Source organism: Elephantulus edwardii, unplaced genomic scaffold (genome assembly GCF_000299155.1).
Source record: "Elephantulus edwardii isolate Elephantulus edwardi_28Jun2011 unplaced genomic scaffold, EleEdw1.0 scaffold00055, whole genome shotgun sequence".
NCBI lineage: Eukaryota > Metazoa > Chordata > Mammalia > Macroscelidea > Macroscelididae > Elephantulus > Elephantulus edwardii.
In genome coordinates this window covers 15568893-15591883 of record NW_006399805.1, presented here as the reverse complement: position 1 = coordinate 15591883, position 22991 = coordinate 15568893, and the positions used below count along the sequence as shown (strand labels likewise).

The window sequence follows — 22991 nt, the reverse complement described above, 5'->3', positions numbered from 1 at the left end:
TGGGATAATTGGGATGGGAGTGTCAGAGACAGTGCAATTGGCACAGGACAGAGAGGAGTTTAGGGCTGTTGTACATAGGGTCGCTATGAGTCGCAGGCGACTCGACGGCACATAACAACAACAACAACAATAACTCTGTTCTATCTTACTGACGTCTGTGGAAATTCATATTGTGCCTAAGAGAGGAACGTATCCTGTTACGGAGCTATGGAGGAATCAGGGAACACAGCCTGATGCCCAGTGACTTGTGTCCCCTCTACAGTGGCCCTGTACCCACAGAGCTGCTCCCACCAGGCCAGCGCCCACACAGCTGTTCACACCAGGCCCGGCACCCACACAGCTGCTCCCACCAGGCCCTGCACCCACATAGTTGCTCACACCAGGCCCTGTACCCACATAGTTGCTCCCACCTGGCCCTGCACCCACACCGCCACTCCCACTGCACATAGAGCTTGGGGCTGGCCTCAGGTTGCCAGCAGAATGACCTGACTCCTCTCTCTTCCCAGAGTTATCATGTCAAATGCATTCCCAGCCCGAATACGAGAATAAAGTCAAATTAATTTTAATCATACACATTTCTTCTTTGCATTCTATGTGGAGAAATGAATACAAAGGGAATATGATTAATTTCAAGGCTTTCCTTCTTGTCATGCTCCTGAGAATACATTTTTCGGCAAATGTATATGCTTCTATTTTCTTCACATAATTGTGGACCCAGCGCTGCTAGAGGAGCCTGCACGCAGAAAGCCAGTCTCCTTCCTCTGAAAGGACCACATCTGAATTCAGGCCCTGACCAAGCGGACACACACTGGCCTCCTGCCGAGAAGCAATTACTTCCTGGGAGAAGTGGGCTGCTCTGGCTCCAAGATGAATCTGGTTCATATAAATTGATGAAGACAACAGAATTCTAAAGTTACAGTTTATAACATCAGTCCATTTAAAAAATAAATAAATCAACCAGGTGTGTGGATTACAAAGTTTTTTAGTGGTTCTCAAGGGTGGGTGGACAGGATGGGGTCACTGATTATGGGCCCTGAGGGGGAAATGAGAAACCGACAGTGACATGGCTGCTTTGTACAAACAACAGGATTAATGTCACCTACATGCATATGTGAAGAATGGTGAAGTGGTAAACGGCTTGTTACATTTATCACAATTAGAAGACATCAACATAAATAAAGGAAGAATGGCATGCTAGAGGGTGCAGGGCTGAGACAGACAGAGGGACAAAGGTAGAATCCTTGCCAGCTATTTGAGGAGAACAGACCCATTAGGAACAGCCCATTGGAGATGATGGGACGGCCAGATCACCAGGACTGCTGCTGGGTGGTGATGAGCCTAGCCTTTCCCACCTGTCCCCCAGTCTGTTACGATGGAGCACCTGCCCAGTGGGTGGCCAGGCTGTGACCCTGATAAGAGCAGGTGCCGCATCTGTCCCCTGTGGAACAGCTGGTTGGGATGAATCAACATCAGGGCCTAGCTCTTTAAACACCACACTACAAAGCCCTTCTACATAAACACACACACACGATTTTCAAGTTCTCACTCCTGATGACCCCTCACTGTGTTTCTGAGGCTGTCAATCTCGAGGGGGTGAGGCATTTCCTAAGGAAGTCCATCTTTAGAAATAACATGATGTATGAATTATTTTTATGCTGCTTCTTTTTTTGTGAGAGTGATTCATGTTATTATTGCTATGCTGCCAGTCCGGAGTCCTGCTCTCTCTGGAAGCCAGAATCCACCAGCAGCTCCATGGGAGAAAGACGGACGGTCTCCTTCCAAGACCTTTCTAGACTTAGAAACCCTCTGCAGGGTCAGGACTGAGTAGGATTCTACTCAGTGACAAAGTTTGTGTTTTGAAGTTGATGGTCTTAAAACAATCTTATATTTTAGTAATATTTAATAAGAATTGATATTAATAGTATGTTCTTCTTGTTGTTAAGTGCTGCGAGTCGTAGGTGACTCAGCAACCCTATGAGAAGAAAGACCTGAACACTTGCATAACTTTCATCCTCCTCCAGGTTCATAGAGTTGCCGGAGGCAAGCTAGTTCACAAGTGGATGCCACTCCTACTTCCAGGCTTGTTTCAATCGGGGAGCTCAACCAAACACTGTCCACCACGGGTAACCATTATTGTATTTGACACACCAGTGTCATAGTATTCAATTTCACAGTAACCACGAGTTACCTCTGTACAGCAAGTGGGCAGACCTAGAAGAATGTTTGACCAAAAAAAAATTTTTTTTACAAAAAGGCCTGAGGGCAGGCCCAGATGTTGGTGGACTCTGGGACAGAGATCCCTAATTCATCTACCAAGTCCCCTCTGCTGACACCCACTTGGAATGAAAAGAAAGCCATTAAGAGCCCCGAGCGTTTCATACGTGTCCCTCCTCAAGACTCGAGAGGCCATCCTAAGGTCCAGCTGGTACCGGGATTCACAACACACTAGACTTTAGCCCTCTGCCTACAAGCATGGCCAAACATTTCAGTATTTTACAATTCCAGCATGCCCAAATGCTGGCAGACTCTAGGCCAGGAACCCCCAAGTCACCTGGCAAGTCCTCTCTGCTGACACCCACTTGGGATGAAAAGAAAACCATAGGAGCCCTGAGCATTTCATCCGTATCCCTCCTCAAGTTGCGAGAGGCCATCCTAAGGTCCTGTAGTTTTTAATCCTGAGGAAAAAAGATACAAGAAATTTGATTATATGAAGTGCATTCCATCAGGATTGAATGAGGACTCATCAACCATCTGCAGGAATATGCAGAAGACACACCTCCGTTTGCTGAAAGTGAAGAGGACTTGAAAGAGAAGACAAGACCAAGGTGAATGTCAGGAGAGGCTCTTAATATTGCACTAGAGCACCAAGAAGCGAAAGGAAAGGGAAGAAATCAAGACGTCAAGGAGCCGACTAGAAGATTTCAAAGGATAGCATGGAACGACAAAATCAAAGTATTACAAGGAGATGTGCAAAAACTGGAGTCCGAAAACCAAAAGGGCTGAACTCACCATGTCTTAGGCTGAAGAAACTAAAGAATAAACTCAAGCCATGAGTTGCAATACTTAAGGATCCAATGGCAGAGTACTGAATGATCATTAAGAGAAGATGGGAAAAGTATACAGAGTCAATGTACCAAAAAGATTGGCTGACACAGAATTTTAAGAAATGACATATGATCAAGAGGCAATGGTGATGAAAGAGGAAGTTAAGGCTGCTCTGAAGATCTTGGCAAAAAATGAAGCCCCAGGAATTGATGGAATACAAGTGACATATTTCAACGAACAGATGCTACTCTGGATGTGCTTACCATGCTGTGCCAAGAAAGCTGAAGGGCAGTTACCTGGCCCACTGACTGGAAGAGAGCCATACTTACTCCCATTCCAAAAAGAGGTGACCCAACGAGTGTGGAAATAATCACACACACTCATACCACACTCAGGCAAACAATACATTGACAGAGAACTACCAAAAATACAAACTGGGTTAAAAGAGATCATGCACTTGAGACATTATTACCAATGTCAGATGGATCTTGGCAGAAAGCAAGGTTTAGCATGGGGATATCTGTAAGTGTTTCATTGATTATGCAAAGGCATTGACTGTGTGGAACACACCAAACTGTGGTTAACCTTGAGGAGAATGGGAATCCCAGAACACTTTGCTCAGAAGTGCGAGAGACAGCACAGGAGAGGAAGACCCAGATGAGATGGATTCATACAGTAACTGGGGCATTGGGAGTAAGTGTGTTGGGGTCAGTGAGACTGGCTCAGGACAGGGAAGACTTCAGAGCTATTGTACATCGGGTTTCTGTAAGTCACGGGTGACTTGACAGCATATAACAACAACAAAGATGATTAAAAAGCCTACCCCTGTCAGTATAGATTATGCACAGATAGAAATAAAAATTCACAGCTGGATCAATAAGGATTATTATGAAAAATGGAGTAAATAATGAAGTTGTCAAGAATTTCCTTTTACTCGGATCCACAATCAATACTCATGGAAATGGCAGCCAAGAAATCAAACAATATACTGCATTATGTATACCTGCTTCAGAAGATCTCTTTAAAGTGTTAAAATCAATGATATCCCTGTGAAGCCTCAGATATACTTGGCCAAGCTGTGGCATTTTCAATTGCTCTAGAAGCTTGCAAAAGTTTGGGAATGTGTCAGGAAGATGGAGGAAGAACCACGCTGTTGGCAAATAATACGTAATATTACCATCACCATTGGAAGAGTGAACTAAGCTGTCCTGGAAGAAGAGTAGAATTCTAGAAGTCAGGATGGTGAGACTGTCTCACGCACCGTCACGTGTTTTGGAGGGAACTAGTCCCTGCGGAAGGACATCTTCCCTGGAAAAGCAGAAGGTCGGTACAAAGCAGCAGACCTTTGAGGACACGGATTGGCATAGCAGCTGCAAATGGGGCTCAAACACAGCAGTAGCTGTGAAGATGAGCAGGGCTTCCGTCTGTCGTAACTCAGCCTCTGTGAGTCAGAACCAGCACCACTGCTTCTAACAAGTAAGGCTTCCTCTAAGGAACCCTGGTGGCACAGTGCGTAAGCACTCAATTACTAATGAAAGGGTCTTTGGTTCAAACCCACCAGTTGTTCCATGGGAGAAGGATGAGGCAGCTACCTTCCATAAAGATGCCAGCCGTGGAAACGTCTAGGGAATTCTCTGCCCTGGAAAGATCATTAGGAGTCAGAACTGATTAGAGACAACAGGCAATGTTATTTAAGACAATGTATTAAGAAGCTTTTACAAAGAATATGTTTTCAAATGCAGTTGTTTCTCCTCATTTTTTAATGCCTCATAAGCTAAGGGCTCATCTACTGCCCCTCTATAGCCTGATATTTCTGTTATTCATAAGGTTTTCAAAGTTTATCATTTCAGAAGTATATGGCGACCCTTGCTTCTTAGATTGTCCTAGTCTAGATGCTCCACTGAAACTTGTAGTGGTGTTAGTTTAAAAGGTGGCTTTTATGGCTATTAGGTAGCCCCCTTTGTACTCCAACTACCTTAACTTCAGATAAACGGTCTTGTAAATCATCAACAGCTGTGGGACTAGGAGAACAGAGTGCTTTCCAAACCAAGCAGTAAGACTTGAGGAAGACTGGAGTAGATCCTGGTGGGAGTAAGACCCTGGTGATGGTGGTGTAGAGACTGGGGCTTTCCTGTGGAGAAACTGTGGAAAGGTGTAACAGAAGAACCCTGAGATAAAGGTCACAGTTTAAAGGTTTTGCTGTTCTTGCCAGATGATGGAAGGAAAAACTGACTGTTGATCTGAAGCCAGAGACTGGACTCATTGAGGAATTGTGCTAGGACTTGCACTGGGTGATGTTCTTTGCCTCCCCCACTCTCCAACTTCCTTCCCTAATAAACCCCATTCTCAGTATTTATGACTCAACAACAAATATGGAACCCAATGTTTGCTGGACAGTTGTTTCTGACCTAGCAGCTGTCTGTCTGCTGTTGCAGATATCATTGAAGGAGATAGTTTCCCTCTGAGAAGTGGTTAGAAGTCAGACTTGGCTGCCACTGCCCTCATGTTGCATCAGTTCCGTTCATACTTTTCCACCTTGAATGACCTTGCTCTTGTTTGAAATACCAGTGGTATAGCTTCCAGCATCACAGCCACATTCAAGTCACCACACGCTACAAACTGACAGACAAGTGGTGTACCCTTAAGAACAAACAAAAAACCAAAAAGCATAAACATGCACGCCTTGAGAAACAGAAAGCAAGCTTCCTGGTCTGAGTAGAGCTGGGCTGGGGGTAGTAGACAGGGATGGCAGGTGGGTGGGCGAGGCAGGGCAGAGGGACAGGTGAACAGTAACAGCAATCCCTGAGCTGGGACTGTAAGGGGTAGAGGGGACAATGGAGGAGATTGTCATCGATGCTTCCTATGCCACACAGATAGCTGTTCAAGATGGCTGCTCTGCAGTGTTCACAATTCTGTGTCTGCAGATTATTATTGGACAATATTTCCATTCACTTTTTCTATCAATACTTGAAGTAGTTCTTCTTCTCTTTAAATTATGGGTTGAGGACCTGGTATCTGAATTTGCTATCTTCTCTTCTCTGGAGGCTCTGAATTGTTGTGTGCCTACTCCACAATCACCTCCCACAGCAGGAGTCAAGAAATCAAAAGGCATGTTACATTGAGAACATCTGCTGTCAAGGACCTCGCCAAAGTAATGAAGAGCAATGATGTCAACTTAAAGACTAAGGTGTGCCTCACACGAGGTATGGCATTGTCTCCTTTTCATATAAAATTGGGCCTGAAAAGACTGTGCAATGGTAGGTATTGATCACTGGTGATTAATTTTATGAAACACAATGTGAATGAAGAAATGTGTAAAGCACAATGTGTATGAGTGAAACAATGTATAAAAAATAATATTCAATAAAAAATGAAAAAAGTTTGAGAGTGAATAAGAATGACAGAAAGTGAGTCGGTGCCTTTGAATTGTGGTGTTGGAGAGGAGTACTGAATATGCCATGGACCGAAGTGCAACCTGGATGTTTCTTAGAGGCAAAGAGGGTGAAACTGTCTCACGTCCTCTGAGCATGCTGTCAGGAGTCAGTTGTTGGAAAGCTAGAGACACAGCAGAGAGCAAGACCCTCAACAGAAGACTGTCCAGTGACTGTAACAGTAAGTTCGAACGTGCAGAGATGGCGAGCATGGTGAAGGACAGGGCAAGGTCCTCAGGGGTCACTACGAGACAGTCGCCTGGGAGACACCTAACAGCAGTGACAGCATTTTCAAACAGAAGTTTTACTTGAGAATCACTTCTAATCACTAGCTGGTATTCTCTGTAAGAATGTACTTTTAAAAACCATTTCTGCTTAAAATATTCAATGTGCTTGTAATTTTATTATTATGCATTTGCTATGATTTATATCTGTTTATCTCTATTCTTTATTCCCTTAGAAATGGAATGACTCAAAATTAATGGATGATAGGGGAGCCACATAATTTGAATAATGATGGTTTAAACTTGAAGTAAGGATTATTACATATATTACAAGATAATTTTCTAGCTATGTTGCAATAAAACACTATTAATATATGTAAAATAATGCTCAGATCAACATTATTTAATTCTGAGTTATGGAAATTTATTTTTAAAAATCTTGAAACAAATACTAACAGTTTGAAACTCTCATCACTGTGGAGTGGGAATCACTCTTAGCCGACCCTTCAGCGAGTTTTCAGGGCTGTAAATGGCATGAGAAGAGACTTCTCTTTTCCAAGCCTGCTGTGGTGTGAGCCGATGGAGAAGCATGGCCTTAGGGCGGGCACCAGACTTCCCAGGGACTGCACCACCAGAGCTCCCTCGGAGCAACAGAGGTAAAACAAGTCCTAGCTCAATAAACAACCACTGTTGTTTGTGTTGATTCTGAAGTACAATGACCCCCTTTGATAGGGTTGGACTTTCCCAGATGGGTTCCTTCGCCACCATCTTTATAGAAGTAGGCTGTCAGGTCGTGTTTCTCACTGAGTCACTGGTAGATTTGAACTATCAACCTTTTGGTTAGTAGCTTATCACTTAACTATTGTACCACTAGGGCTACTGAAACAATTTTTAAAAGTTCTGTTGTAAAAAGAGACCAGGATAACCAAGTCACACAAAGTTATCAATGAACTTTGGTATGAATATCTTATTTTAGAGAAATGTTAGTGGCCTGACTAAATTCTTTAATGTTCATGAACCAAGAGAAGAACCGCTATGATTGATTTGGACTTGCAGGCCAGGACACGCAGTGAGCAAATGCATTTGCCAAGGGCAGAGGGGGCCCGTCAGCATTTCCAGGAACACGCGGCCTGGTGTTAAGCCAGGAAAACACAGACTTCTTCCCTTGACAGGCCCAGGGGTGATCTAAAGGTTTGCAAAGGAAATTTTACTAAGAAACAAGGGTAAACGCAACAAAGATACACGAAAAAAAATTTTTTTTCATCAGAAAGACAAACAAGGTTGATCTTGGCCCAGAGCTGGATTCTGAAGTGATAAGGATGTTGACGGTCCTTTTAAAATGGACTTTTCCATGGACAAAAGACAGGACACAAGGCTCAGGCCTGGAACCACGTGAGCAAACAGTGTGCGCTCCTCCCCGGTCCCCCCGCCCAGCTTTGTCTGCATCGGGAAAGAAGGCAATCTTTCCCCCTTTTCATCATTGTTACTTGCTGTCAAACTGCAATCAATTCATAGCTGATGTTCAGCGAGTTTTTAGACTGAAAGCTGCACAGGAGGAGAGCACCACGGAGCAGCTGCTGGAGCTGAACCTCTGGGCTGGATGCCAACTCCTTGGCCACGAGACCACCAGAGCTCATTTCACCATCAGGGGGGAGAAGCCAGCCGCTGCGGTCATGCTCCTTGAGGGTCTCTGGGGAACAGTCCACGGGAGTTCCACTATTACCCCAGAGGCCACGCCTGGCTGGTGGCTTGAATTCATCAGTGCAGCAGCTTGTTGGAGAAAGATGGACAGTCTCCTGTCATGCTCCTTACGGCCTCCCAGACACCTGCCGGAGGGTCAGTTACAAGGCAGTTCCCACTCAACAGCAGAGAGTGAGTCTTGTCAACGCCGAGTCCTCTTGCCTGGCTATAGTAACAGGGAACCACCACTGACAGCTCCTTTAAATATGTGTTCACTTAGTGACATAAACATCGAGGCTTTTGCACATTAAAAAGTCCTCATGACAAATGACAGTATTTTTGGACAGACTGTTGTTGTTAGGAGTCATTGAGTTGACTATGACCCATAGCGACCCTCTAAACAGAAGACCTGTACCCTGCCCTTTCCTATACCTTCCTCAGCATCTCTGATCCACTCGGGCCCATTATCAGAGTCATTCTGCAAAACTACCTCACTGAAGGTCTCCATCCTCCTTGACTCTCAGGAGCACGCTGGTGGCACTTGCTCCAATCTGGTTTTTGTTTTTTCTGTTGTTTGTTTATTTTTGGGGGGCTATCTATGGAAATTAAAAGACATATTGTGATGGGAAAGTCTGCTGTTAGGGACCTCTCTAAAGTACTGAAGAGCAACAGTGTGTCTCTGGAGACTAAGGTGTGTCTGATACAGGCCATGGTCTTCGCAATCACCTGTTATGCATCAGAGAGTTGGACAATGACCAAGGAGGATAGAAGGAGAATTGATGCCTTTGAATTGATGCCTGTAGTGCTGGATAAGAGTATTGAGGTACCATGGACTGCTAAGAAAACAAACAGATTCACCCTGGAGAGGGTTAAACTGGGCTGCTCCTTGGTGGCAAGGATTCTGAGGCTCCATCTAACATACTTTGGACATGTTGTAAGGAGGCACAGGTCCTTGGAGAGGGACATCATGCTTGGTAGGGTGGAGGGGAGGTGCAGGAGGGGTAGGCCCTATGGGAGATGAACCAATTCAGTGACTGGGGTAATCAGGATGAGTGTGTAGGAGACAGTGTCATTGGCACAGGACAGAGCAGAGTTTAGAGCTGTTGTACATAGGGTTGCTATGAGTTGCAAGCGACTTGATGGCACGTAACAACAACAACAACATCTATGGTATATTCTTCTCCAGCACTACAGCCTAAAGAATCAGATCTAGTATCCTTATTTACTGTCCAATTTTTATATGCATAATAAGTAACTGAAAAGACTATGGATTGGACCTGATACACCTTAGTCTTTAAACTGGCATCATTGCTCCTCAGCACTTTGGAGAGGTGCTTGACAGCAGATTTTTCCAAGTGTGATACCTCTGATTTCCTGACTGCTGGTATCAAAAGTGCTGATTGTGGATCAAAATAAGATGAAATTGTTGACAATTTCTATCTCTTCTCCACCTATCACGATGTTGCCAATTGGCTTAGTGGTGAGGATTTCTGTTTTCCTGGTACTGAGATATAATCCATACCGAAGGCTAAAATCTTCAGTCTTCGACAGCAAGTCCTTTAAATCCGTTTCATTATCACTGCGCAAGGCTATGTCCTCACTTAACACAGGTTGTTGATGAATCTTCCTCTGATCTTGATGTCACATTCTTCTTCATAAAGTCCAGTTTGATTGATAATTTGCTCAGTATACAGATTGGATAGGCAGAAAGAAAGGATACAGCCCTGACACACCATTTCCAATTTTAAATCACACAACAGTTCCCTTGTTTTGTTCAGTCAAACGCTTCTTGGTCTAGGTATAGGTTTTGTATGAGTATAATTAATTATTTTTGGGTTCTCATTCTTCTCAGTGCTAGCCATTATTTGGAACTTATAATTGTTATAAATTATAACATAATTTGACTGTGTAATCCACACAAATTTCTTTGCCATAAATGGGCATTTGTCTGATATTCTGCTTCCAGCCAAGATCCAGCTGACACCAGTAATGATCTCTCTCATGTCACAGCCTCTTCTAAATCTGGCTTGAATTTCTGGGAGTTTTCTGTCAATGTCCTAGCTGTTTTTGAATAATTGTCAAAAAAATTTTGCTTGCATGTGATATTAATTATATTCTTCAATCACTCCCACCACATTCTGTTTGGCCACCTTCTTTGGGAACGGGAACATATGAGACTCTTGCCGTCTGCTGGCCAGGTAGCTGTCCTCCAAATTTGCTGGTACAGCCTGGTTAACATGTCCAAGGCTGCATCTGTCAGGTGAAACACGTAAACTGACAAACCATCAATTCCTGGGGCCTTATTTCTCTGCCAATGCCTCCATGCAGCTTGAACCTCTTCCTTCATCATGATTTGCTCCTGATCAGATGCTACTTCCTGAAATGTTCAGTGTCAGCCTTTCCTTTCTGTTACCGTGACTCTCTGATTAGACACTCCACTGTACTGTATAGAAACAACTCTGTACTATCATTGAACTGTGGCAACGTTGTTCCTGGAAAGTGGGGAAGGCAGTTAGCTGGTATCAGAGGCTGGCGGCTGGAACCCAGGCGACTCTGAGGGGAATCAAGGTGAGCCAATCCGCCTCCTTGAGCATTCACCACCTGGGCAACCCCACGAGGCTGTGACTGGAGTGGACCCCATGGCCGACGGTCTATCGTGTTTGGTTTCTAGAGAACAAAGCTGGCTTTCCAGTAAGAAGTGATAAAGTAACTAAATCCAGACAAAGAAAAAGAACTTTTTAAAACTTCAGCCCGTCAGACGGTAAAAGCTTAAGTCAATGTTCTTTAGTTGTGGCTAGTAGGAATTTGAATGCAATATGTGAAATAATTTCGGTGGATCATGACAACTTGTAAATTTTTAACAGTAAAAAACCCGTCAAAACCCAAAACCAAACCCCAACGTATCAGAATGCATGTAAGAGAGTAAACAAACAAAACCGACACATTGCCCTCCAGGCAAGCCTCGCTCACAGCCACCCGCCAGTGGCTTTCCAAGGCTGCACATCCTTATGGGGGAACATTGTCCATTTTTCTCCTGGGGACTATCTGGGGGATCTGAACCACTGACATGGTTAGCAGCCCAACATGTTATGCACCAAACTACCAAAATGACTTCTATAATAAGATGGTAAGGCAAGAATTATTTTAAGAAATTTTGTTTGGTAGGAGTCATTTTGATATAAACTACTTTTTAGTGTGGTGTTGGAGAATAGTACTGAATATCCCATGGACTGACAAGAGAACAGACAAGGTGCAGCCAGAGGGCTCCTTGGAAGCAACCATGATAAAGCTTCATCTCATATACTTTGGGCATGCTGCTAGGAGAGGCTATTCATTGGAGAGGGACATTAAGCTTGGGAAGGTGGAGGAACAGCAAGGGAGGGGAAGATCCTCAAGCAGATGTGCTGACATGATACTACAGCAAGGGCTCCAGTGTGTAATAGGTGATAGAGTTGGCACAGGCTAGAAAAAGGTTCAGATTTGTTGGTCACAGTGTCACGAGGAGTCATACTAGACAGCATCTAACAACAACAACTTTCTTACTGCATTTGATTAACCTTTCTCCAGGTTTCTGAATTTAAATGTTTAAAAAAGATAAACAGGACCCATTTTCTTGCGGTATATTTCAAGCAGTGGAATAGCTAGCTTGGTCATATGGAATTTCTATATTCAGCTTTTTGAGGAAATGCCAAACTGCCTCCCAGAGAGGCTGTACAATTTTACAATCCCACCAATAACGTGTAAGAGTTCCGATTTCTGCACATCCTCTCCAGCATTTCTTATTTGCTGTCCTGTTACTCTTTGCTACTGCTACTGGGGTGAGATGGTATCTCATTGTGGTTTAGATTTGAATATACCCCAAGAACTGAGGCATAAACGGACATTTGTAGACTAATGTTCATAGCATTGTTATTTACCATCACAAGATCATGGAAACAGCCTAGATGTCCAACCACAATCAAATGGATTGAGAAATTATGGTACATTTACATGATAGAATACTATGAAACATGCAGAAGTAAAGATTTTGTAAATCACTACCTAACTTGGGAGAGACTGGACAGCATTATGCTAAGTGAACGAACTCAGTCACATAAGGAGAGATACCGCACAAGACCATTACTGTAGAATGTGCATGAGGATTCAAGGGGGGGAGCAGAGAGGGGAGGAAGGGCAGGGGCGGCGGTTAGTCACAGAGTCACACAATGTGATGGGCAGACGGAGGAGTGCGTACAGGAAATGGGAAAGATCTGGTGTGGAAAACAATGTATATGAACTTTGTAGGTAAACCAGTATAAAAGAAAATTTTTATTGTTTTTTTTAAGATGCATTTAGTACATGTGGTTTTGGGGTTTTCTCCCCCTTACCACTTTTTTCCTAGGGAGAGCGGAGGAGTGTGTGTGTATTCAGAAATGTGTGCCTGTTTTCTCTCGAGAACACAATTCAAAGGGCATGCTATGTGGAAGCTGGTGCATAACTTGGAGAGCATGTTTGCAGAAAGAGCACCCACGCTATAAATGCCAGGCTGCTCAGAGTCTGACTCACCAGGGCAGGGTATAGTCAGTGACCAATGAGACTGTGGAAATGGGCCCCAATTCAGAGGGAGATGGTGAACAGTACACTGAGGACTTACTAACTTACAGGGTTTGTTTTAAATTCATCTTTCCCAAATGATGCTGTCCAAGATGAAGCAAAGAAGCTTTTGGTCCAACTCAGTCGCCTTCAAGCTGGATCGTACAAAGCATACGTGACCACCACCAGTAACCACACAGCCCCACAGGGAAGAAGCCAGGGGGTGTCCAGTGTGTGTCTGTGTTTAAGAGAGGTGCATGTGTGTGTACGTGTGTGTGTACTCACATACCTCAGAAGCACATTTGTACACGTGCATGTGTATTTATAAGGGCCTTTGTGTATGTGTGTAGATGTATGTATGTAGATGTATGCATGTGCACATGTATGTGTATGCATTTGTTTATAGGTGTCTGTGTTTTTGTGTATGTATATGTACATAGTGTGTGCAGTGTGTATATGTGTATGCATGTATCCATTCATGTGTACCTATCTGTGCTTATGTGTGTGTGTGTCTGAATATGTATGTATGTATGTATGTGCCTATGTATGTGTGTATGTCTGTCTATATGAAGAAGAACGTGGCATCAGGATTAGAGGAAGAGTCAGCAACCTGTGTTTTATAGAGGCTTTCAGAAAGTGAAGAAGACTTGAAATGCTTGCTGCAGAAGATCAAAGACTACAGCCTTCAACATTCATTAAATCTCAACATCAAGAGAACAAAAGTCCTGGACAATGGACAAATAGGCAATATCATAATAGATGGAGAAATGACAGAAACTGTTAATGATTTCCTTTTCTTTGGGTCTACACTCAATCCTGTGGTAGCAGCAGTCAAGAAATAAGATGTATTGTTAAGGACCTCTTTAAACTTCCAAAGAGCAGGGGTGTCAGTTTAAAGACTAAGGTGCTCCTGATTTGTTTGCTATGTGCTATCACATTATTTTCAATTGCTTTCTATGCATCTGAAAGTTACATAATGAATAAGAAGACCAAAGAAAAACCTATGCCTTTGCATTGTAGGATTAACAAAGAGTTTTGAATATCCCATGGATTGTTAAAAGAATTAGCAGGTCTGTCATGGAGGAAATAAAGACAGAATGCTCCTTAGAGGCAAAGACGGTAAAACTCTGTCTCAGATCCTTTGGACATGTTGTCAGGGGAGGGGTCAGTCCTTGGAAAGAAACCATCGCGGTGGGAGCAGCAGAGGACCAGGGATGGAGAGGAAGACCTTCATGAGATGAAGTGGCAAAGTGACCATGACAACAGGCTCTGGCATGAGGGGCCACTATGACGCTGCAGGTGAAGGCCAGGTCCCCCCGTTATCACAGGTTGCTTGGAGCCGTAGTCCAACCAGCGGCACCACCAGCAATGTGAGCTGACGTCTGTGTGTGACCGTGAGAACTTCTGTTCTCATATGTGCACACGTGAATGTCTGTGCTATGACTGTATGGCGTGTGCACTGTGTTTATGGAAGTGGAAATGTGTTCATATCTACCAAATGGAAATAGTGGGTGTTTCCCTACCTGATTGTCTACATTTCCTTAACTGGATAACAGAGGACAAGAGGATCTTCCTCACCCAGGCCACACAGCTGGGGAGAACTCGGATCGAAGGTGCAGCCATGTTTCCCTCCAGAGGTGAGTACTGCCACTCTCAGCTAACTCATCTCAACACTATTTCTCCATGCTGCCATTTGCACTAACCTGTTCATCCATTTAACTAAGTCTGATGAAATACATTAAAGTTCAGGCAGTTGTCTCCTGTGGTCTCCACATATATCTAGAGGAGGAACACACGACTTCAATCTGTTTATGCACTTAGTTATGCATCCTCTGGGAACAGAGCAATGCAACCACAACACGCTGGTTTCTGCTGAGACAGGTTTTCCTCAGTAGAAGGACAAAGGAGCTATTTGGAGACCTGAGGTGTGTTCATCGAAGGTGTAGGAGAGGTGTGCTGACTTCATATCAGCTCCCTTCATTTACACTGATTCCTGGTTAAACCAACAAACACCTGCTTCTAAGTCCACTGTCTAATCAGGTTTCCTAATCACATTCACTTGTCTTATTTCACTACCTTTCTTCTCAATTTCATTTTAAATAAAGCCATTACGTTATATGACAGTAATTCTGAGTCTTACATCAAGCCAGATCAAATTCGCCAGTGCGTATTGAACACTGCTTTTACGATGCCACTCTTTCAGACATAATGGCTCCTGGTGCACGGGAAGTGGCCAGCAAAGCATGTTTGCTCAGAGAACACCCAGGGGAGGCCTCGTGCTCACATTTCTGTGCATTTCTTACTTAGAAAAGGGTCAGGACCTGTCACCTGTTCTGCAGGGGCAGTGGTGGCTGTCCGTGTGGGTTTCTGTATCCGGCACTCCTTGAGAGGCCTAGCTGCTATCACTCTCCCAGGTGCACTGACACTGGGAATGGTGACAAAATATAGTCGCTCAATTATTTTGGTTCTGAAGATTCATGGGCAAAGCAAAACATAGCAAAAAGAGAACTGCAAGAGTTAGTACCTGGATCTTCCTTCTCCCTTTTAATTTCATAACTCAGCTGTATCTCTGAGAGGGCCTCTCCCGTGTCCTGTGCATCCCTGCCCGGGTCATGGGTCCAGGCCGTGCAGATTCACCACAGGGACAGGAGATGTGCTGTGAGTGCACAGTGTCCCTGGCGCTCACCAGGCCCCTGGAGCACCTGCTGTGTCCCAGTGCTACCACACACACTGAGAGACACAGGCCTGGCCCTCTGCTCACAGCCCAGAAAGGAGGGCAGCCTACGTCACTGGATGCCTGTGGTGTAGACAGGGGAAGCCAGGGACTTGGAAATGGTCACCAGCCGTTGTCTGTCCAGACCCTTCACGAGGACCATGGGCAAATCTAGCTTCCACTCACATCTCCTCATCTCCACACAAGTCTACACAGGATAAAACTGAGATTGTCACAGCACCTGGACAGACCTGCTGAACGACTCCAGTATGTACCACTGGTTCCTTCATCATGCCCATCTCTCCCCTGCTTACAACGGTTCACTGTCATCTATCTTTACACAATCTTCACGGAGAACATTCCACATCTGCTCCAGCACCACCACGTGCCCCTCAGCTTGTCATGGTACAGGGCCACCGCCACGGGGGGCAGCACTCCACTAAGCCTCGCGGGTCCCCACCAGTGACCCAGATGCTCAGCCCTCCTCTCTGTAGGTGCCCCCTGGCTTTTGATTCTGACCGTTTATAGTATTTTAGAAGATTTCTTTGCAGGTTTAACCCAGAAAATGGAGTCCAACTCTCAAGTATATCAAGTATAATACAGCTCACTGTTATTAACAAGCACGTGTGGTCCTGTTACTGATAGCGCAAAACATTAGAGCGACCAGGAGGAGAAGGGTTCAGATACTCATATATACTCACATCAGGTGTGTCTTTACACTCATGTCAGATACATATACATACATCAGGTGTGTCTTCACGTCAGCTATGTAAACATACATCAGGTGTGTCTATATACTCCCGTCAGATATGTATACATACTCACATCAGGTGTGTCTTCACGTCAGCTACGAATACATACATCAGGTGTGTCTATACACTCCCGTCAGATATGTATACATACTCACATCAGGTGTGTCTTCACGTCAGATGCGTAAACATACATCAGGTGTGTCAATACACTCCCGTCAGATACATATATATAAGTAAGAGACCAGTTTTGCTTTTTTCTCAACATTTTCTCCGAGAAGTAGCTGGTTTTCTGTTGTGTGTGAACTAGTTTTAGCCCCAGTGGACCCGAATCCCCGTCAACACCGCAGGAATCCTCAGGAGGGGCCCGGCTCAGACCCCAGGCTCCCTTCACTCCATCAACACGCAGCACAGTGACTGCCTCCGGGGAGGGAGGAGACGTGAGTCCTTGCACACCACACCCTCCTCTGGTGCCACGGTGGCCCGCACCCCGCAGGGTCACCTACCTGAGGCGATGTCCATCTGGCTCACCCTTGTCTGGGTGACGTTGATGTGGACACCCACTTTGCTCTCTGTGAGGTCAATCTCGATGGTGCCCAGGTTCTCTGCAAAGTGGCTGAAGAGCAGCAGGCCGTTGGGGTTCCAGGTTCGGAACTGGAAGCTGACAGAGAAGAGGTCCTGGTCGGCCCGGCCAGGCACCTCCAAGTAGCTGGTGGCATTGAAGAAGACGGGCACGGTGTAGAGCTCCACGCAGGAGAAGCTCAGGTTGCCCTGAGGACACACGGAGCGGGAGTCGTGCTCAGACCTGGGCAGGGGGGCCAGAGGCTAAGCTCCCCCACCACTGCTCAGGGAGCGGGGCCCGCTGGAGGTCACTCCCGGGGGACAGGGGGCACAGGTCTGCCCTGACTGTGAACCCTGGGGGAGGCTTCCTGCATGGCTCACATGGGGCAGGACCCTTGACCCAAGGTGATGCCCGACACTGAGGGGAGACAATCTCCAGGGGCTAGCAGGGTGGGAATCTGCCCTGAAAGGGCAGTTGCCAAGGGGTGTCCAGGATGAGACAAGGGAGCAGGTGTCTGTCCTGGGTGTGACACCTGAAGTGTGCACTGAGGTAATGAGCGTGATGGAGCGACAGTGACAGCGGGTGTGAAGGACCCACTACCAGAGGTGCCTTGGAGTGGGGTCCGTGTGGGGACTCTGCTGAGTTCTGAGGACAGTCGGTGGGAGGCTGGCCAGGAACCCCGTCCTGACAGGGGTGACTAAGCTCTGTGTGAGCAACGGGTCAGTTCCTCTCAGGAGGACCCAGAACGCTCGTCTGCTGATCGCAAAGCTGACCTTTGGGGCTTTTTATTCTTCCGGCCACACCTGATACATATGCATTAATATTAACTACTTCACCTCAGGAAAGGTGACAACTTCAGATTATATTATATAACTCAACATGCCACTTGGGTGCTCATGGAGTGTGCTTATATTATAACCCATTACTCCTTAGGGTGTTAGGACTGTGAACTGTACAACAAAGAAAAAAGAAAAACTTGCAATAGTTAAGGCTCCTCCCTCCCTGAGTCCTGCTCCATTTGGTGCAAATAGCATATAAACACCTTCCTGTAAAGCGTGAAAACAAATCAACGCCTGCCTTCAACCTCTTTCACCCTGCCATCATTTATCTCCTTGAATGATGTTTGCTGTGTTTCTGGTCATACAAAGTTGAAGTTCTCAGTCAACACCTCCTACAGCACCACTGACTGCCTCCTTCAAGGCGTGAGCACCCACACTCTCTCCTCCGGCTGCCCCCTTCATCCTCCCTTAACCCTGAGACCTGTGACTGGCTGGACTTCCTGGCTGGTCCACGTGCACTTTATAAACCACATCCCCAGGCTCCAGTTTGTTCACACTCCCCTTAACCTCCAGGGCGGGCAGTATCTGGGAATTCACAGTCTCTCTGCCTTCACAGATGATTCTTTTTTTCTAGGTGCTTTGATTGCTGGAAGGAACTCTCTCAGCAATGACAACGGTATCCTACCAGACCACACACCTGAATTGTGGGGACTGCCTCCCAAGCAGAAGCGGGGCACCGAGAATGAGGACTTAGCAGTTGCTGTACAAATGAGGGACAGGTGTGTGTGCCTGCTGAGGGGAGAGGCGGGGTGCAGAGGGAGGCTGATGTCTGAGACACATCCCCTGACCCCGAAGGCAGACTGCCATGGACACGGTGGCCTTTGTAAGGGTTCCTGAAGAATGCTCTGTCTTGTCATCGTCACCCTGCCTCAAATGTTTCACTTGTGTTTAAAGTTTGACTTGAACTTTCCTGTACATCTGCCCCGAGACTGTCTATTCAAGGGGAACAGAAGAATGGGTCACACCTGCGTTTACTCAGCGTCTTTGGACAAACTCTCACTGTCTGGCTCCTAGTGGGACCTGACTCCTAGCTGACCCACCATTGGGTTCGGGGATGCTACGCTGAGTGGGAAGGGCCTGCCCATCTCTCTCTCCGGGGGTGGAGTGGAGGCTCCTCTCAAGCCTCCAGAGAGGCAGTTAGCAGCGGGACTCCCGAGGGACAAAGGTCTAAAACAGCATCACACGCTTCGGGCCTGCTGCCTGGAAGGTCCAATTCTTGAAAAAGGAACGATGCCATTCTTGGGAAGGTGAAAGGTTGGAAGAGAGGCCGACCCTCAAGGCCTGTGGCTGTGACTTGAGCATTGGGATGGTGCATGAAGCACAAGGTTCAAGGCGTCACTCACAGGGTCACTAAGTCTTAGTGAGCTTGCCTGACAACCACGGTCACATCAGGGTTCTGGGGACCTGGGGACACGAGCACACTGCACTGTTTCCTCCTTCCCGCCCCCCACCTCCAAGGGCCCAGGGAGGCACGTCTGGGCTGGGAGAAGACAGCAGGCCCTACTGAGCTGTGACCAAGTCCTCATTTAATGTGAACACACGGGATCACACTCCGCTGTCTTTGCTGTCTGAGAGGAGACATTTGGGGTGTGCATCCTCACCACATCGGAGGGCTCCAGCTTCTTCCTGCGGGCCAGGTCGGTGATGTTGACCCCATTGTACGTGATGCTTTCCATGCAGCCCCTGAAGTTCTTCCTGCTGTTGGAGCTCGGCTTTCCAGAGAACGGGATCCCCCCAAAGGTGACCTGCAAAGGGGAGTAATGTGTGCTGCTCAATCCATCATCGGGGGTCTCGGCCAGGGGGATGTGAGCTCAGCCCACCTACCCACCCAGACCCAGCCACAACGCAGCCACAGGAAAATGTCTGGGCCTCAGTCAGACGCTCTCAGATTCACAGGGGAAGACCTGGTGCCCTTGAACCGCCTTTGCGAAGAGTCCTGACTAGACCACTCACTGCTAAAAGAAACAAGCATGTGCAGATACAGGGCTCTTTTGAGCAAGGACAGACAGGCTGTTTGGGCATGTTGTCAGAAGGACCAGTCCCCGGAGAGGGGACATTGTTCTCGGTCAGCACAAAAGAGGAAGACTCTCAACAAGGTGCGTTGCCACGGTCACTGCCAGGGTGGGCACAGCGGAGCCTGAGCGCGGTGCAGGGTGGAGGCACTTCTGCTCGATGTAAGGCCGCTGGGAGTTGGAATTATTGCATATTCATTGGTCTTGCTGTGAGTACAGAAAACCAGAAGCTCCATTTCAGTACTGACTAGGGGCCGCCTAGGATTGATGGATGTCAGGCAAGAAGCATAGGCTTCAAGACCTCAAAGGTTTTCCACTTAGGACACTGGTGGTCCAGTGCCCAGGGACCTGTACTGCAAGGTCAAGGGCTGCACTTCTCTGGTTCTGATCCACCAGCAGCTCTGTGGGGCAAACGGGCCATCTCCTCCTGCGCGACTGAGACCTGCTCGAGGGTCAAGTGTGACTCGGTTCCAACTGGATGTCAGTGAGAAAGAACATGACATTCCTTCTCCGAGTCCCTCTGATGACTGACGACTATTATATAGGAAGAGAATGTGTATCTTTCCGTCAACTTTTGGTCAGATTACTGTTGTATCAAATTTATATAAACACAAAATGATACTCATCATTTATATGATCAATAGCAACATTTTCTACTCTGAAAGAATAATAGTAAATATATTTACTAAGCCCAGTTATAATCTCAAAGCATATAATTCTGATCTTATGTATCTATTTTAATTACGTATTACCATCATCAATTTCTCTCATATTTTTCAAGTGAAAGCAATAGTTAATTTTTTTTAAATGTCAGGACTTCATATTTTAAACATAAGGCAAAGACCTTTGCGTTCTAAGGGACCCATGAGCAAATTATGTTCTATTATTTAGTGTCATGGCATTTTAAATGCTTAATTAGCTTTAGGGGGGAAAATGATGGTTTAGAAGATGTTATTAAAAAAACATAAAAGGCATCACTCAAAATAAAATTGAATATTATTCATAATGGAGGGCTCAATGTGCATAATTTACCACTGAGCTCAGGCACAGGAAGGAAAGGGGAAAATGACACAAGAATGGATGAATACACACCCCCAAACAAGGCAAGTCCAGCTGCCCACGTGTGCTGTGCACCCATCTTCTTTAGAGCCAGAGTGCTCTTCCCCCGGACACTGAGTTCTTAGGCCAGATGAGGGTGGGACTATGTTGGTTTAATAAGTTGTGTGGGGAGACTGTGGGACCCCAGTGCTGTCACTATCTGGAGAAGACCCGTCTGTCCACCCACCTTCCCTCTGAATGGAGCACAGGACTGAACGGAGGAGCTACCACAGAGACAGCACAGTGCCTGGGGGAACACGGGACAGGCCTGACTCCTTGTTAACAAAGAATAAATGTGCCTACGGTGTTTTCTTAAAACATATTATTGTGATTTGAGCAAAACTTTACAGAGGGATTGGTTTTCCATTCAATCTTTTATATACGTTTTGTTTTATGACATTGCTTACAATCCCAGCTCTGTAACAACCTTCCACCTGCCTCTCCTCAGTGATCCTCATTTCCATTTCTATTTCTTCCCTACCCTCCTGCCGTCTGAGCTCTAGCTGTGGGCAAATGCTGTCGTTTAGATCTTATATGATTTTTCTACAGACCCAGTACTGGTCCTGGTGTTATTTATCAGCTTCTCGGCCTGTATTGGAGCTCTGCAGAATTACTGATCTCCTTCTCGGCCTGTATGGTCTGTGTAGCATTACCGATCACCTCCCCAGCCTGTATGGGCTCTGCAGAATTATTGATCACCTCCCCAGCCTGTATGGGCTCTGCAGAATTATTGATCACCTCCCCAGCCTGTATGGTCTGTGTAGCATTACCGATCACCTCCGCGGCCTGTACCAGAGCTCTGCAGCATAGTCCATAAGGAGTTACTGACCCAGAGGCAAACGCTCTCTGGTGATGTGAAGTCGCCAGCAGCTCCTTGAGAGAAAGATGGGAGGAAGATGGTGCAAGAGAGGCCCCATGTCAGCCTGTCTGATGGTCCTTCAGCCTGTTGTCATGTGACTTACAGGCTCCTGACAACCTTCTGGAGAGTCAGCTACAAGTCATTCTCACTCAAAGGCAGAGAACTCTGACATAAGCCTCTCTATTGTTGGGTAGAAATTTGATATTTCATCATCATTTTGATTTGAATTCTATAGTGATCGATCAAGAAATTTTTTTCATGGGTATGCTGGCCATTGGAATGTCTTCTGTGATGAAGTGTCTTTTATGTCCTCTCCCTGTTTTGAAATTTTGTTGTATTTTTCTGACAGAAGTATCGGAGTTTTCTATAACTCTTACAGATGAGTCCAAGGTCAGATGTGTTATTGCCAAATATTTTCCCCCAATCTGTATGTAATCTTTCTATTCTTTTGGAAAATCTTTTGATACACATTTGTTGTTATTATTGTTTTTATGTGCTGTTGAGTCTCCTGAGACTCATAGTGACCCTATATACAGCAGCTCTGAAGCCTGCCCTGTCCTGAGCCAGTCTCACTGACCCCGACACATCTACCCTCATTGCCCAAGTTACTCTATCAATCCATCTTATCTTGGGTCTTCCTCTCCTGCACTGTCCCTCCACCCTTCCAAGCATGATGTCCTTCTTAGAGGACTGATCCCTTCTGGTCATGTGCCTAAAGTATGTGAGACAGAGCTTCAAAATCCTAGCCTACAAGGAGAAACCTGGTTTCACCCTCTCTAAGACAGATCTATTTGTTTTCTTGGCAGTCTATGGGATGTTGGGATGTTCAAGACTCTTCTCTAGCACCACAACTCAAAGACATCAGTTCTTCTTTTGTCATCCTTAGTCACTAGCTTTCTGATGCACAGGAAGTAATTGTGAAGACCATGGCCATAGTCAGGTGAACCTTAGTTTCCAGACTGACATTCTGGCTTCTCAGTACTCTGGAGAGGTCCCTGACAGCAGATTTACCTAATGGAGTTTGTCTTTTGATTTCTTGACTGTTGGTGTCAAGAGTGTTGATTGTGGAGCCAAGCAAGTTTTAACTGTTAAAAATGGGGGGGGGGGGGGAGGGGTTTGTGCGGGGAGAAGGGTGCAACAATGAATGAATGGAATCCCAAAATCTCTGTAGATGTTCATTGAAATGAAAAATAAACAACCTAAATTT

General features: G+C 45.8%; 1 protein-coding gene across 1 annotated transcript in view; it reads right to left on the bottom strand.

The window, feature by feature from the left end:
• The window catches only part of CNTNAP2 (contactin associated protein-like 2), a 1206610-nt gene that overhangs the window by 844588 nt on the left and 339031 nt on the right, over nt 1-22991 (bottom strand). The window contains exons 7-8 of the mRNA XM_006887275.1: nt 19417-19560; nt 16921-17185 (exon numbers count right to left, since the gene is read on the bottom strand). Of these exons, the coding sequence (XP_006887337.1) occupies nt 16921-17185; nt 19417-19560 (409 nt within the window). The remainder of the gene's footprint in view (nt 1-16920; nt 17186-19416; nt 19561-22991) is intronic.